This window comes from Anolis sagrei, chromosome 4 (genome assembly GCF_037176765.1).
Source record: "Anolis sagrei isolate rAnoSag1 chromosome 4, rAnoSag1.mat, whole genome shotgun sequence".
NCBI classification, from domain to species: Eukaryota; Metazoa; Chordata; class Lepidosauria; order Squamata; family Dactyloidae; genus Anolis; species Anolis sagrei.
The window spans coordinates 185,381,960-185,399,211 of record NC_090024.1 but is presented as its reverse complement, the minus strand read 5'-3'; the positions used below and the strand labels follow the sequence as shown (position 1 = coordinate 185,399,211).

The following is a 17,252-nucleotide window of genomic DNA, read 5'->3' as shown; positions in this document are numbered from 1 at the left end:
TCAGAGCCATACTAACTTCTAAGAATGCTGCCACCTTGTGGAAGTTGCTACACAATTAAAAAGGACATCATTACAGTAGTTACCAGTGTCCGGTTTTTCCATAGGATTTACTTAAGGATTTACCTAAGACCTTCTCAAGGAATCTAGGTCCTCTAGTATGATTTTGTGATCAACTTCTGGCCGAGTTGAGCAGAGATTCCTAGGTGTTCACTCAGGAAAAAAAATCATTTTTTTTAAAAAAAAATGGGCAGTTTTCTTCTTTATTTTCACATTGGTCCTGCATCCAAATCCTACAAATTTAGACTCCTCACTGGATGTCCCCTAGTTAGGACACGTCACTAATCCTAGATATCATCACACGATAAGCATTTTCAATATTGGAGGAATTGAATATTCAGGTTTGGAAAAATGTCTTCCCACCAGTGTATAAAATCTGTACTTCCTGCCATTTCTTTGATCTTGCAGAAATGTGAATTTCTCTCTTTCTTTCTGTTCTTTGCATTATCCTACAATATAGCAAGCTCTTGCAGTTTTATAAAAGGTGTGGATTTTTTTCTGCATTTACTTGCTTCATTTCTCCACCTTCTAACTGTTTAGTTTCTCAATCTTGTCTTTAAGGCATCTTTCTTAGTTCTCTTTCAGCTCTTGTTTCCTTTCTGCAAAACTAATTATTTACTAAGTTCTTATGAAAGAGTTGAGCCCCTTGTCTCATTGTGACACATGCTGTGTCACAATGGATGTATTCCATCTTTCTTGTTTTCTCCCCAGAACATGGCTTTTATAAAATTTATAGGCAATATTGAATAAAACGAATTAGTAAGAACTTGATTTTTATTTCTTAACAAGTCTGTTGACATTACGTATTGGAAATGGTTGCTAAGAAAATTCACTACAAACTCATTTTTGCTGTGTGGAAGTTTTTTTTTTTCTGATAGTCAAATGCTGAGCAAAGCTTTGACTCTAGACCAACATTTTTTTTGCTACACTTGCAACAGTGAAACCTCAAGGTTATTTCCGGGGATGTTATAATGCTTGAGATGTTTAATTGCTCCAGGAACTGAACAGTTTGCCATTCTTATTCAGGAAGCAAACACTGATATTTTGGCTGGGATTAAAACCTTAGACACAATGAGGAGCATTAAAAAGTCAACGGAGAAAGGAAAGCTAAATTACATGATTCCAAAGGTCTGAACACTAAATGAACACTAGTGTCTTGATTTTGAAGGTAAATGGAAGATTGCTGAGAGTGAGGCATGGGTAAGGAAAAGTAATCAAAAATCTGGAAGGAGATTGTATGTTTCAATAAATCGTACAGATCAGACGTTCTTTTGAGAGAGCGAAGAAAGTACTGCTGAAAGGGTTGAAAGCAGAACAGGAAGAATGTACAAAGGAATTGGAAGGGGGTTAAAGATGTATTGGAACATGGTGCATCTGCACTAGAATTCCCATGATTTCATAATATTCAGCTAGGGCAGGTAAAGTGGTTTCAAACTGCATTCATTCTAAAGTGTAGAGGCACCCAGAGTCTTTCCAAGCCTAGTATTCTCTGCTTGGAAGACCAAGGTGGCTCAGAATGGAAGGAATATAATTAACGCCACCTTTTTGGGAGATAAAGCGGAGTAAAAATAAATATAATAGTAATTAGACATTTGAGAGGTACCAGGCTGGGCAAACCTGCTAAATTGTGTAGTAATTGTAGCTATGTTGCCATCCTGAGGAAAATCATGATGGCAGTGTGGGACTGTGTGATTTGAACTAGTCAGGGTTGCTGTTGATTTTTGGCGACAGCCTATTGTTCCAGGTCGTCTGCACACTGCCATTGTGATAAAGTATTTTCAATTGTTTTGTCCAGTTAATCAGTATTACATTTTGTTCTTGTAAAGTGTTGTGTGTGTATCCTTGTTCCTGATACACTTGGAAAGAGGTTAGTAGACTGAATATAATGGTTACAGCCTTCAGGGCCTCTAAGCAGTTTGTTCTTGTGGAGACTTGCCCTGGAGCGCTTGACTTAAGATATAGTGCTAAAGGAAATAGTGCTCTTTGGGATTCACAGAAACACAAACAGTATCCTTAAACTGTAGGTCAAAGGAGATGTGTGCTAGGTTATGTGTAATACAGAAAGGGTTATTTTATATTTGCATTGCTACATAGTGTTTTCAAGTTTGCTGGCATGTATGGTCAAATCTATCAGGAAAAAAAACCCCAAAATGTTTACTTTTGGCTGCATACATCTTAGTTCTCATCTTAAGACAAGCACACTCTTTGTTCACATGGTCTCTGAAAATATAATGCATTCTCTTCCTGAAAATTTGCAATAGTTTTGACTTTAATACAGGACAGAAAAAACAGGTTTTTCAGGATATTGCAACAAATGCTCAGAAGACTTGATAGTTTGGGAGTAAGCTATAAATGTGGCTTTTATTTAGCTAGTTTACTGTGAACAGTTTTGAACCATCTTAGATCACTATAGGTAATATTAGAGTCAAATAAGGTATGATTCAGTCTAAACTGACCTTATTCTGGACTGACGGAGTCCATCATGAAATCTTTGGATTTTTAGGCCTGCTGGGTTTGTAGATTTACCTACCAGTAGGAAACGGCTTGTCTGGGATTTTTCATTAACCACTGACATACAGTATCACTGTGCCCTTACTAGAATTCAGTGAAGCTGCATGGTTTAATGAGGGAACTCAATGCAAAGAGTTAGCCCAGGACTAAGTGATTGCAGGTTGAAAGGATCAAAGCAGCAGCATGGCCAGTCAGCTGGGTGGCAGCTTTAGTGATAGAAGATCCCTCCATTCTCCTTGCGAGAGTATCCACTGTTAGTGGCTGCTGTATGTGGAGACTCTGCAAAACAACAACAAAAGCCATGGTGTCAACTTCTTCCTGAGGCCCCTTCTACACTACCATATAATCCACATTATCAAAGCAGATAATCTGGATTTTATATGGCAGTGCAGAAGGGGCTTTAGTGTTTCAAATAATGAAAAATCTTCCAAGTATCAGAGCATTGAGGATTGCCACACATCGGTTTAAGATAATCCTCTTTTTGAAAACATCTTAATATTGAGAATAACAGAAAAATGAATACTTTATATATATAGTAAACCTACTCTATCAAAACAGTAAGGAAAATGTTTGTGTTTACAATGGACATACAATAGAAGGTTACTTTTTGAATAGAATAAAGCCCTACAATCTAGATAGATCTGCTTGGCTCTTATAAAAACAATTTTAATCTCACCCACCTTTTTTCTTTAAAAAAAATTTCAAACAGTCCAAGAGTGTTTTTTTAGAACTGCTAACTGTTCTTTGGTATTGCTGTTTCCTACTTTAGAGCCATACCATACATTTCAGTAGCTCACCAGCTGGGCAAAGCTTTCAGAATACTAGCCCGTGTTGAGTTTTTCAAACATCACTTTGCTTTTCATATAAGTAATAACAAGTGACTAGGTTCAAGGAAAAATGATTATGTTCTCCAAAAAAGTGTTTTTTTGGAGACAGCCAAAATAATCAAGAAAGGCTAACCCAGGGAAGTGGTGCGTTTAGGAAAGGGGTCCTCAAACTAAGGCCCTCCAAGGTCATTTACCCGGCCCTCGCTCAGGGTCAACCCAAGTCGGAAACGACTTTAAAGTACACAACAACAACAACAATCCTATCTCATCAGCCAAAAGCAGGCCCACATTTTCCATTGAAATACTAACAAGTTTATATTTGTTAACATTGTTCCTCATTTTAATTATTGTATTGTTTTTAAATGTTTTTTTACACCACAAATAAGATATGTGCAGCGGAAGTCATGTTTTTTTTTCCAAATTATAATTTGGCCCTCCAACAGTTTGAGGGACTGTGACCTGGCCCTCTGTTTAAAAAGTTTGTGGACCCCTGGTTTAGGATATTGATCTGCTTAAAGTAAGGGTCCATAAACTCTGGAGGGTTTGTGTTCTTATGCTAACTTCTCTTTAATAGGCATCTACTAGTTGTGCTTACCAATGGCCCCTTCAATACTATGGATTGACTCTTTTACTGGGCTGATCCAATGTCTTACACAGATGCCCCTGGAAGTGGGACGATGAATTGAAGGTTCAACATGTTCCTGTCCAAGCTCTAAACGCCTTGGTATCCTACAGTGCTCAAAAATGAGGGGGAATAAGTGTTAGCATATTATTGATGCTAAAGTGATCTGAAATGCACAGGCTGTATATCACTGAAACAACTAGGAGAGATAATAAAATGCTAGGGAACACTTCAGTAAGAAGCAGCAGGATTTATTAAATCAGAGTTATACCTGCATTATTGCAAATTAAATGCACATTTACTTTCAGCAATACAGACTAGTCCATGTCTACATTGCCTTCAGTTGACAGACCCTTAAGCAAACTGCATATTTATATATACTGAGCTCCTAAACAAATAGAAGTCGTCCCAGCCCTAACTGTGACAGAAGGAGCAAGGGGGATTTTATTAAGTGAATATATGTAGCAGTTATCAATCATTGTGCCTACTTCTTTGGCTTTGTGTTCAATTCCTCAAGTGATAAAAATTAGGTCTTGATGCAATTTTATTATAGAGCTGCGGTGAATGGTGCAATAAGGGCAACGGCCGCTGCCAATTCAGACCTCTGGAAATTTCCTATTACACTTTTAGATATTGATATTCTGGCACATTTAAAGTGCTGAGTAATTATCCTCCTCACATTCACTAGGCCGAGTTCCAATCTGCAACAAAAAGCTGCTTGCTTAAATATTATGTGCAAATTTCAACACCAATCTAATGTGGGATTATGTGCCAAAGTATTATTTATTTATTTATTTACAATATTTCTATCCCGCCTTTCTTGAACCCGAAGGTGACTCAAGGCAGCTTACAACCAGGCAGCAATTTGATGCCTATCAATATACAATTAATAGAATTAAAATATATTCAATAAAACATATAAAAGCAATGCCTTCAGTGTTAGTTTCATTATCCATAAATCATTGTCTGAGCTGTTCCAATGTTCACTTTTGCCTAATATGTTTGACTTGCATTAGATTCTGAAGGCTTGTTCAAATATCCACATTTTCACTTTTTTTCCAGAAGGTCAAGAGGGAGGGGGCTGATCTAATATCCTGAGCAGGGTGTTCCACAACTGAGGGGCCACTGCTGAGAAGGTAAAAACACTTCTAACATTCCTGTATTATGGTGAATGGGCAGCAAGGCCAATTTGCTCTGAGGGAAAGCCTTGAAATGTGGCTCTTCTACAGATGATACAAAGGACAGTTTTCATGAAAACATTTAAAATGCTCGTGCTTGCTTTCAAGCTTATGTATCATATGGCATATCCAATCACATGCCATTGTTGGCCTTGCAGCTACAAGCTTTTGTTTGATGCGTTATACAAAGATAAATATAAATATGGGACCCTACAGTTGGCTGAATGCGAGGCAGTCAATGAATTATGCTTACCCATGGGTATCAAAGATTGTTTCTTTATGGAGAACTACTTTGCTCTTGTCTTTAAGCAGGTCTTCATGGTGATTGTACAGAGCGGTGAGATGAAAATCCAGACTGTCTCTGGAAGGCTAGATGAATTGTGGATGCAAATCAGTATTCACATGTTTATATGCATAAATTTATGGCTTGCTGTAAATAAACATTAGAACCTCATGTGTGACTGATTAACTCCAAGAAGTAATCCTTTATGAGAGAAACTTCCAATGAAAACATCAAGACTAACTGATCTTTATTGAAGGAAAATGATATGTTCTCTGTATGCTTATCAACATTTATAAAGGGAAGAATGATGTGATGGGAAAGGCAAACTAGAAAATGAAAAAGTAGCAAAAAAAATCAATATTTTTACCTCAGGTTGTAAGTACCAGATTTCTCTTCGGATGCTTGCTAAGGTAGGTGTTCCATAGAGACGACTCCAGGGGTCTTGCTCTGGGACAGCATGGTTGGGCGAAGGATAAGGTGTTTTCTGGACCAATAAAAGGCATTTGAGCTTGAAATAATTGTTGCAAACCTTTATATTTTGAAGAAACATATTCTCCTGAATTGCAATTTATTTGTGAGGTAGGGGAGCCCTGCCCACAGAGGCTGTAAAATGAGAATGAACATGTGTCTTCCTTGTTTTTCCCCTTTTAACTAGAATGTTGGAAGCCCCTTACCAATGTGTTTTCAATATATATATATATATATATATATATATATATATATATATATAATTTTGAATTAATACTATAGCATCATCTACAGTATATAGGACATTACATTACATTACAGGTAAAATGTTTTTAAACAGTTATGGAAAGATCAGTGACTTTTGACCCACTCATCAGTGTGCTCTGCTATTTTGAGCTAGGAAAGACAATGGGAAGAGGTTGCAGAAGAAAAGATGGACCATGCGTATTGTTGCTGCTGCCTGCTGCCTGTACAACAGCCAAAATAGGTTTATGAGGTGCATTGACATATTTTTGAGATAATTTGTACAGAAATGAATCTCCATCTGTTTTTCATCTGGATTAATGTTTAAGAAAAGGCATGTGGGAATGTAATGGTTTTAATACTAGACTAGGAATTTGAGTCCCATAGAAACACACTGGATGGTGACCTTGGCAAGTGACACTCCTTTGGCTTCAGAGGAAAACAATTGCAAATCTCTGAATAAATATTGGCAATAAAATCCTGTGGTAAGGTCACCGCAAGTCAGAAATGCATTGAAGACAGATAACAACAACATTACCACAGGACTCAAATTTCAAGGCTTTGGGACTATCAAGAACTCTTACTTCTATGCCAGGAAGTGTTACTTAATTACAGAATGATATATGATCATATATATAAAACTGTGTGTGTGTATAATAACCTTACATTAATTATATATTATTTATTATATATTGTATATAATATCTAATATGGAGCCCCTGGTGGCACAGCAAGTTGAACCACTGGGCTGCTGAACTTGTTGACAAAAAGGTCAGCTGTTCGAATCTGAGGAGCGGGATGAGCTCCTGCTGTTAGCCCCAGCTTCTGCCAATCTAGCAGTTCAAAAACATGCAAATGTGAGTAGATCAATAGGTACCGCTACCACTACGGCAGGAAGGTAACGGCGCTCCATGCTGTCATGACCTAGGAAGCCTCTATGGACAACACTGGCTCTTCAGCTTAGAAATGGAGATGAGCACCACCCCCCTGAGTCAGACATGACTAGACTTAATGTCAAGGGGAAACCTTTACCTTTACTATCATTTGTGTCTCTCTCTGTGTGTGCTTAGTAATTGTATCTTGTATTCCACGAATTTATGCAGATCATACATTTAAATTCATAGATCTGTAATTCCTGGATTCCCCCCATTTTAAAAAAGTGTTCTCCTGACTACTTTATAAAGGCCAGATATTACTGGAAGAACAGTCACTTTATCTTAAAATAGGAATCATGCCAACTGCTTTATTGATACCAAATTTCTTCAGTCCTAAGGTACACTTTCTTTCCATATAAACATTTCTAAAACCAGGGTGTGTCTGTATATAAAAACTGTGTCTTAGAATCAAAGAAATACAGTATATAATTTGACAATATGGCCTAAATCTTAAAATTTACAGTCCTTACTCTTTGTCTCATTGACCTTTGGGAACAAACCAATGCAGGAAAGGCTATTTTCCCTACCATCGTTGCAAAGAATGGACTCAGCTTTCCATATTCAATTTCGTTTTGAATTGTCTTGTCACATAGTAGTTCAGTCCTCACTAGTGGGTTACCTAAAATTCAGCTAACCATTGGCTAGAAGCATTTAAATGGGGGGGGGGGGGTGTTAAATAAAAGAATTATGAAAACCTTTCCCTTTACTTTTGTTGCTTATTCGTTCAGTTGCTTCCGACTCTTCATGACCTCATGGGCCAGCCTACAGCTGAGCTTTCTGTTGGCTGTGACCACCCCAAGTTCCTTCAATGTTAAGCCACTTGCTTCAAGGATAACGTCTATCCATCTTGCCCTTGGTCGGCCCCTCTTTCTTTGTCCTTCCATTTTCCCCAGCATCATTGTCTTCTCCAAGCTTTCCTGTCTTGCAGTCATCGCTAATAGTCAACATGGATTTATCAAAAACAAGTCATGCCAGACTAATCTGATCTCTTTCTTCGATAGAGCTACAAGCTGGGTAGATGCGGGGAATGCCGTGGATGTAGCGTACCTGGATTTCAGTAAGGCCTTCGACAAGGTCCCCCATGACCTTCTGGCAAGGAAACTAGTCCAATGTGGGCTAGGCAAAACTACGGTGAGGTGGATCTGTAATTGGTTAAGTGGACGAAAACAGAGAGTGCTCACTAATGCTTCCTCTTCATCTTGGAAAGAAGTGACAAGTGGAGTGCCGCAGGGTTCCGTCCTGGGCCCGGTCCTGTTCAACATCTTTATTAATGACTTAGATGAAGGGCTAGAAGGCATGATCATCAAGTTTGCAGATGACACCAAATTGGGAGGGATAGCCAATAGTCCAGAGGACAGGAGCAGAATTCAAAACGATCTTGACAGATTAGAGAGATGGGCCAAAACTAACAAAATGAAGTTCAACAGTGACAAATGCAAGATACTCCACTTTGGCAGAAAAAATGAAATGCAAAGATACAGAATGGGGGATGCCTGGCTCGAGAGCAGTACGTGTGAAAAAGATCTTGGAGCCCTCGTGGACAACAAGTTAAACATGAGCCAACAATGTGATGTGGCGGCAAAAAAAGCCAATGGGATTTTGGCCTGCATCAATAGGAGCATAGTGTCTAGATCTAAGGAAGTAATGCTACCCCTCTATTCTGCTTTGGTTAGACCACATCTGGAATATTGTGTCCAATTCTGGGCACCACAATTCAAGAGAGATATTGACAAGCTGGAATGTGTCCAGAGGAGGGCAACTAAAATGATCAAGTGTCTGGAGAACAAGCCCTATGAGGAGCGGCTTAGGGAACTGGGCATGTTTAGCCTGAAGAAGAGAAGGCTGAGAGGAGATATGATAGCCATGTATAAATATGTGAGAGGAAGCCACAGGGAGGAGGGAGCAAGCTTGTTTTCTGCTTCCTTGGAGACTAGGACGCGGAACAATGGCTTCAAACTACAAGAGAGGAGATTCCATCTGAACATTAGGAAGAACTTCCTGACTGTGAGAGCCGTTCAGCAGTGGAACTCTCTGCCCCGGAGTGTGGTGGAGGCTCCTTCTTTGGAAGCTTTTAAGCAGAGGCTGGATGGCCATTTGTCAGGGGTGATTTGAATGCAATATTCCTGCTTCTTGGCAGGGGGTTGGACTGGATGGCCCATGAGGTCTCTTCCAACTCTTTGATTCTATGATTCTATGATTCTTCTCATTATGTGGCCCAAAGTACTTCATCTTTGCCTCTAATATCCTTCCCTCCAGTGAGCAGTCAGGCATTGTTTCCTGAAGTATGGACTGAATGCTTTACTTTTAGTCAACAGATACTGAATTTTTGTTTGCATGTATTATCGAAGGCTTTCATGACCGGAATCACTGGGTTGTTGTAGGTTTTTTCGGGCTATATGGCCATGTTCTAGAGGCATTCTCTCCTGACATTTCACCTGCATCTATGGTTAGCATCCTCACAGGTAGTGAGGTTTTGTTTGCATGCCTTATCAGGTGTTATTAAAAGATTTTTTTCCCTTCCTTTCTGAAAAAAGTTCATCTCTTGCCTGAAGGATGGGCTGTATGACCATGTTCCAGAAGCATTCTCTCCTGACGTCTTGCCACATCTATGGCAGGCATCCTCAGAGGTTGAGGGGTCTGTTGGAAACTAGGCAAGTGCTTCAGGTTTCCTCTAGTAGCTCCCTTGAATCATAGAATCATAGAGTTGGAAGAGACCTCATGGGCCATCTAGTACAACTCCCTGCCAAGAAGCAGGAAAATTGCATTCAAAGCATCCCAGACAGATGGCCATCCAGCCTCTGTTTAAAAGCCTCCAAAGAAGGAGGCTTTCATATTATTTCCTCCCTCCACCACTATGAGTCTGATGATACTTTGCTGGCATATAAAATAAATGAATGTGCATATATTTAATACATTTACAACTTTTTCATATTAAAAAATGATCTCTTACCGGGAAAGTCTGGTTGTTTCCAGTGTTGTCTTTTTCATGTTCAGAGTCTGGGAATGGGAAGGGGTTCATGGTGGTGGCCATGCTCCAAGGCTGCAGAACCACCAGCAGCAGTAGCACCAGCAGCAGCACCACCAGCAGCAGCAGCAGCACCAGACCTGGGCTTCTGTCACCTTTGTTTAGGAGGTTCCATCGAGGTTGCTAGGAAACAGCCAGGCTCTCAAGCGACCCCTAAGGGCTGGAAAGAGGAACAGCAGGCGGCTGAGGCAGGATTTGCCACAAAGGACAGATGTTGAAGCCGAAGCGCAACGTTCAGCAGATCAACATTTCCTCCCCTTCAAATAAAACAATATTGGAGGGGTTTCTTCTTCTTTTTTTAAATTAGATCCACTTTCTCTTATAGTTCTGATAGCCTAAAGGAAATTGTTTTATGCCTCTAGGGTGCATTTTATGCTGTTGGATTAATGTCATTTGAAATTAATTGGGGCTCTCATGGCTCAGTGCTACGGAATCACGAGAGTTGTAGTTTTATAAGGCCTCGGGCCTTCATTGCCGAAGAGTGCTGGCGCCTCACCAAACTACAGATCCCAGGATTCCATAGCATTGAGCCAGGGGAGTCAAACTGAGAGCAGGCATGGGCAAACTTCGGCCCTCCAGGTGCTTTGGACTTCAACACCTACAATTCCTAACAGCTGGTAGACTGGGTTGTTGTGTGTTTTCTGGGCTGTTTGTTCCAGAAGCATTCCCTCCTGATGTTTTGCCTGCATCTATGGCAGGCATCCTCAGAGGTGGTGAGGTCTGTTGGAGACTAGGAAAATTGAGTTTATATATCTGTGGAAAGTCCTGGCTGGGAGAAGGAACTCTTGTCTGCCTGAGGCAAATGTGAATGTTGCAGTTGGCCAGCCTGATTAGCATTTAATGGCCTAGCAGTTTTCAAGGTCTGGCTGCTTCCTGTCCGGGGGGAATCCTTTGTTGGGAGGTGATTAGTATTTTTAAAATACTAGTAGCCAGAAACCTCAGGAGAGAATGCTTCTGGAACATTTATTTATTTACAGCATTTTTATCTGGCCTTTCTCAGCCTGAAGGCGACTCAAGGCGGCAAACAGATTGGCAACGATTTGATGCCACAACATACATATATACATATCAATTAAAAACATTTAATATAACATAATAAACATCCATAAAAAAACATTAAAACTATCAATGTCTTCCAGTTCAACTCCTTATCCATTTGCATCGTCTAAGCCGTACAGCCCGGAAGACACACAAAAACCCAGTGATTCCGGTCATGAAAGCCTTCGGTAGGCCGTTAGGAATTGTGGGAATTGGAAGTCCAAAACACCCAGAGGGCTGAAGTTTGCCCATGCGTGATATATAGGTATTTATATAGGGGTGTGTGTGTATATATATATAGAGAGAGAGGGGGGTGTGTGAATGTACGGATGTATAACGTATTTCTGGTTAAGAACCACCACGAAGTTTAAGATCAGCTGGAGAGGCTCTGCTCTCGATCCCAGCACCATCGCAAACGTGACTGGTGGGGACGAGAAACAGGGCCTTCTCAGTGGTGGCCCCGCACCTGTGGAACTCTCTCCCCAGTGACATAAGATTGGCTACTTCCCTCCTGTCCTTTAGAAAAAAACTCAAAACCTGGTTATGGGACCAAGCAATTGAACAATAGCAGCTGCAATCGGGAATAAGACTCATTGTGATATGTATGAGAATGGACTGTCCCAGGCACTGATTTTAAACCAGCATGATTTTAATCAAATGTTTCTTAATATTTTAATGAACTGTTTTTTAAATATGTTTTATAATTGTGGTTAGCACTCGAATGAGTGTTTGTTGTGAAGCCGCCCTGAGTCCCCCTCCCCTCTTCACATCAACACTGACAAAGAAACAACAAGAAATACTGGGTTATTGTAGTTGTTTTCGGGCTATATGGCCATGGTCTAGAGGCATTCTCTCCTGACGTTTCGCCTGCATCTATGGCAAGCATCCTCAGAGGTAGTGAGGTCTGTTGGAACTAGGAAAAAGGTTTTATATATCTGTGGAATGACCAGGGTGGGACAAAGGATTCTTGTCTGCTGGAGCTAGGTGTGAATGTTTCAACAGACCTCACTACCTCCGAGGATGCTTGGCAAAGATGCAGTCTAGACCATGGCCATGTAGCCCGAAAAAACCTACAACAACCCAGTGATTCCGGCCATGAAAGCCTTCGACAATACAACAAGAAATACTGTTTACCCACAAGCATAAAAGAAATTACATAGATTAGAAACCAACACTTTCTCGTTACTTTATTTTCCAGATCACCAGACTGGCCCACAGCAACGCGTGGCAGGGGATGGCTAGCAAATAAATAAAATAAGTATATCTATATAGATCAGGCATGGGCAAACTTTGGTCCTCCAGGTGTTTTGGACTTCAATCCCCACAATTCCTAACAGCCTACCGGCTGTTAGGAATTGTGGAAATTGAAGTCCAAAACACCTGAAGGGCCAAAGTTTGCCCATGCCTGATATAGATATTGCTGCTGCGCGCCGTTCGTCCGCGCGCTCCAGGCCAGCAGCACGCGGCCGCCCCGCCCTCTTTCCTCTTTCCTCCCCCCCCCCCCCTTCTCTTTCTTTCTGTCATTTCGCTTCCATTCGAAAAGATCCGCGCGAGCGCAACCAAGCGCGACCTCTTGAGTAGCGCTTCCGGCTGGCTCGCGCGCGCTCACGAGGACGCAGGGTGGGGGTGGGGGAGGGGGGGAAGAAGAGGAGCATCTTCGACTCCAAGCCCTCAGGTGCGCTTCCGCCTCCGAGGCCCGGCAGCTTTGTGGTTGCTAGGCGACGAAGTGTGGGCGGTGCCGAACCTGACAAGGGGGGCGGGACCAGTTGGAGGCGAGGCTGCCGCCGCCGCTACTGCATCCTTCTTGGGCCGTCAGTGAGGAAGAGGAGGAGGAGGAGGGAGGAGGAGGAGGAAAGAGGAGTGCTGCTGCTGCTGTCACACCTGTTCGTCGCCTTTCTCCCCGTTCGCCAGTATGGCTGAGCCTGGCGGTCTCCATCCCTTGCTGGGTGTACAAGAGTGCTGCCCCTCGTTATTCTCCTCCCCGTCGTTGTGCCTCCCTGTTGGGACCGGGAAGAGGTCCCTCCCGCTCCTCTTCTCGCTGCTGCTGCTGCTGCTCTGGGCAGGTGCCGTGGCCCGAGGGGAGGACCTCCACGCCTGCAAAGAGGTAAGCCAGGAAGAAGGGACGTTTCCTCCCTCAGGAAGGGCCCAGTGAGGGCTGCGGAAGGGGAGACCCAGAGGACCCACCACCACCAAGCCTGCCTCCTCCTCTCCCTCCAACTCCACTCCGAAGTGACCCAGCTTCTTTGAGGAGACCAAGGCGGTTGGATGAGGACTCTGCCTCTTTGACAGGGAGGAAAAGGCTCCATCTCTCTGTGAAGCAGGCAGAGGGAAAGGCGCAGGCTTCTCAGAAACCCCTCCTGTGGTCCTTGGGAGGCATAATAAATAAATAAACAAATACCTTCACCCCACCATAAAATGTAGACTCAGTACAGTAGACTCTCCAAATTGAAGAAATAATACTTTCAATGTGTTGCTGAAGACTTTCATGGCTGGAATCACTGTGTTGCTGTGAGTTTTCCAGGCTGTGTGGTCATGTTCCGGAAGCATTCTCTCCTGACGTTTCGCCCACATCTATGGCAGGCATCCTCAGAGGTTCTGAGGTCTGTTGGAAACTAGGCAAGTGAGGTTTATATATCTATTTTCCCACCCGGGATCTTCCACAGATCTATAAACCCCTCAACCTCTGAGGTTGCCTGCCATCAATGTGGGTGAAACATCAGGAGAGAATGCTTTTGTATTCTCCTGTATTGTATCTTTGGGCTTGGCCTCATGTTAGCCAACCTGAGTCCCCTCAGGGAATGGTGGTACAGTACAAATAAAGATTATTATTGGGTTGTTGTAGGTATTTTCGGGCTGAATGGCCATGGTCTAGAGGCATTCTCTCCTGACGTTTCACCTGCATCTATGGCAAGCATCCTCAGAGGTAGTGACGTACCTCTGAGGATGCTTGCCATAGATGCAGGCAAAACGTCAGGAGAGATTGCCTCTAGACCATGGCCATACAACCCGAAAAAACCTACAACAACCCAGTGATTCCGGCCATGAAAGCCTTCGACAATACAAAGATTATTATTATTATTATTATTATTATTATTATTATTATTATTATTATTATGGAAAATGACCATACGGCCCAGAAAACTCACAGCAACCCAATAATATTTTCAATGTTTAAAAAGCTGTTTCATATTACAGTAAAACTGGATTACATTAGGTTTGGCTTTATTTGCTTTTAATTGCTGTGTTTCAATATTAATATTAAATCACTACAGAATTTATGATATGGTGTTGTATGGGGTACAGAATTAGCTAGGTCTTTTTTGAAGCTGAACTCTCAAGCAACCAGAAACTGCATTTATCTGGCATCTTCCAATCCGGTTAACTGAGTCTACTGTATTTGTTGTGCCACACAGCCTTGTGTTACAACAAAGTCTTTGAAGAAACATATGTCCGCCTTCAAGAAACCTGTCGATTTGTGGCAACCGCATTAATTTCATAAAGTTTTCTTAGGAAAGGAATACTCAGAGGTGGTTTTGCTAGTTCCTTCCTCTACAGTAGGCATGGGCAAACTTAGGTCCTCTGGGTGTTTTGGATTTCAACTCCCACAATTCCTAACAGCCTACAGGTTGATAGGAATTGTGGGAGTTGGTCCCAAACACATGGAGGGCCTAAGTTTGCCCATGCCTGCTCTACAGTATAGCCTATATCACCTGGTATTTATTGGTGATCTCCTATCCAAGTACTATCCAGGGTTGACCTTGCTTAGCTTCTAAGATCAGACACTCAGAGGCAAATGTTGCAGTGAATTTGCACTTTACTTTTCAGAAACCTTTCTTGTCTCTGGGAATCAAATGCGTCTGGCACTGAAAAATTATGGTATAATAGATATATTCATCTTTCCAGGCTTTTAAAATGAATGTGTTTATTGTGCCACACAGCCTTGTGCTACATCAAGGTCTTTTAAGGTACATGTGCTTTCAAGTCACCTGTCAACTTACAGCAAGCCCATAAATTTCATTTGACTTTCTTAGACAACAGCCAAGAGGTGTTTCCTTTCTCTGAAATGTAGGCTATGGTACCTTGTATTCATTTGTGGTCTCCCATTCAAATACTAACTAGGACAGACCCAGAGTAGCTTCCAAGATCAGACAGGATTTGGTACATTTCGGGTGTTATCTGTATTGAATTTCCGTATCCATGCAAGACAGGTAAGGTGTTATAATAAAGTCTTTCAACATAAAACGTCTTTGCACATGTACCTTTTAGTCATTTATAGTGATCTCCTTAATTTCATAGGAGTTTCTTAGGCAAAGAATACTTAGAAGTGGTTTTGCCAGTTCCTTTTTCTGAAATATAGCCAATAGCACCTGGGCCAGTGGCTGCCATCCAAGTATTAAACAGAATGGAACCTGTTTAGCTTCAAAGATTAGACATGATCTGTTATTTTAGTGTATTTAGGAAGATTAATATATCATAGCAACTGGTATTGTTTTAGTGGGTCTCTGTCTAGCCTTAACAGGTGTGCTGATTCTGTAGTCCTCTTAAAACTCTCCATAGCCTGCCTTGGCTTTAGTCACAAATAATCGGAAGTACGCAGTTTGATGTTAAGAATCAAGAGAGACAATTACTTAACTGGAGAAGCAGTGCCACTTAGCCATCTGAAGCTAATATTTGCTTTCCTTCATCCCACACCCCTCATTAATACTGAACTGCAATTTATCTTCAGAAACTTTACTGTGTGCAACTCCTTTTTTCTTCTTGATAACGTGGCAGTTGGCGAGTCTGATGCCAGTATTGTGTCAACAAAGAGTAACAATTTGCTTCTCCCTAAGCATTCCTGTTTTTGTTTAGTTTTCTCCTTTTGTTTCCTTTTCTTTCCCTTCCAACAAGTGGAAAGTGATAAGGACAATATGAATTATGGAAACAAAAATCAAAGACAGTGAAACAAAGACAGGAAATGCATTAAAAAAATTCCATGTGCAAGGGAGTTTATAACAGCTGTTACTTTGCCCGCTGGAGAGACCATTGTAATATTCCATGAGCTGAACTGGATGAAGTGGTTTACACTTCTTGCTGCATGCATACATGTTTTGTTTTTGTTTTTTTTAGGGTTGGGGGATCTGGAAATGCCAGGTTCTTTTTATGTTAACAGGTAGCTAACACACAGCTGTTGGAACATTTATTTTCCCTGTCGCAGTTTCATGACAGGCTTATCGGGATTCCTTCCATTTCATTGCAGTGAAAATTGAACCTGCAAAAAATGGCACAACTACTAGAAACCACTTTCATTCCATTTGAATGTCAATGGCACCTTGGGTCAAATGTATCATAGGAAATGTGTATTTCTGTGTTACTTTGTATGTATGTCTGTGAAGCTAAGTTCTGAGATTTATATGTAGGTGTGGCATTGTGCCTGTGCAAACATTTTATATTCTTCTGACAAAATGCCTTTAATTCTCCAATTCACCACTAGCTTGTAGTAGTGAGTAGTGCAAATATACTGTATTACAGAAAGCCAGGTGGAACTGTTCCCCATAGTCAGAAGAGAAAAGAACAGAAGGGTGAGATACAGTTAGTAAGGAGCACAGCTGGGTGGTATGGAAGAGGGGATTTATATATTACCACATTTTCTACAAGAAAAAGAAAGCAGCTAAACAGTGGGAAGGGACTGCACAGTCCAGGAAGCTCTGCAAAAAACATTAGGAAAGATGACAGATCATATTAAAATGTGCTGTCTGGATGTTATTTACACTGTTTGAACTTTAGCTGCCCTGGCTCAATGCTATAGAATTGTGGAAGTTATACAGCATCTTTAGCCTTCATAATAATAATAATAATAATAATAATAATAATAATGTCGAAGGCTTTCATGGCCGGAATCACTGGGTTGTTGTAGGTTTTTTCGGGCTATATGGCCATGGTCTAGAGGCATTCTCTCCTGAGGTTTCGCCTGCATCTATGCCAAGCATCCTCAGAGGTAGGATGCTTGCATAGATGCAGGCGAAACCTCAGGAGAGAATGCCTCTAGACCATGGCCATATAGCCCGAAAAAACCTACAACAACC

General features: G+C 41.4%; 2 protein-coding genes across 2 annotated transcripts in view; one reads left to right on the top strand and one right to left on the bottom strand.

Moving 5' to 3' along the window:
• Window positions 1-2,481: 2,481 nt before the first annotated feature.
• On the bottom strand, window positions 2,482-10,173 carry CFAP276 (cilia and flagella associated protein 276). Its single transcript, XM_060771541.2, has 5 exons — window positions 10,075-10,173; window positions 5,846-5,962; window positions 5,449-5,564; window positions 3,991-4,124; window positions 2,482-2,847 (listed from the first exon to the last, which is right to left on the bottom strand). The coding sequence occupies exons 1-5, from the start codon at window positions 10,153-10,155 to the stop codon at window positions 2,777-2,779; spliced, it is 519 nt and encodes a 172-aa protein (XP_060627524.2). The 5' UTR covers window positions 10,156-10,173; the 3' UTR covers window positions 2,482-2,776.
• A 2,668-nt stretch (window positions 10,174-12,841) lies between these two features.
• Window positions 12,842-17,252, top strand: part of ELAPOR1 (endosome-lysosome associated apoptosis and autophagy regulator 1) — an 87,649-nt gene continuing 83,238 nt past the window's right edge. The window contains exon 1 of the mRNA XM_060773219.2: window positions 12,842-13,291. Coding sequence (XP_060629202.2) covers window positions 13,100-13,291 — 192 coding nt within the window. The 5' untranslated portion in view covers window positions 12,842-13,099. The remainder of the gene's footprint in view (window positions 13,292-17,252) is intronic.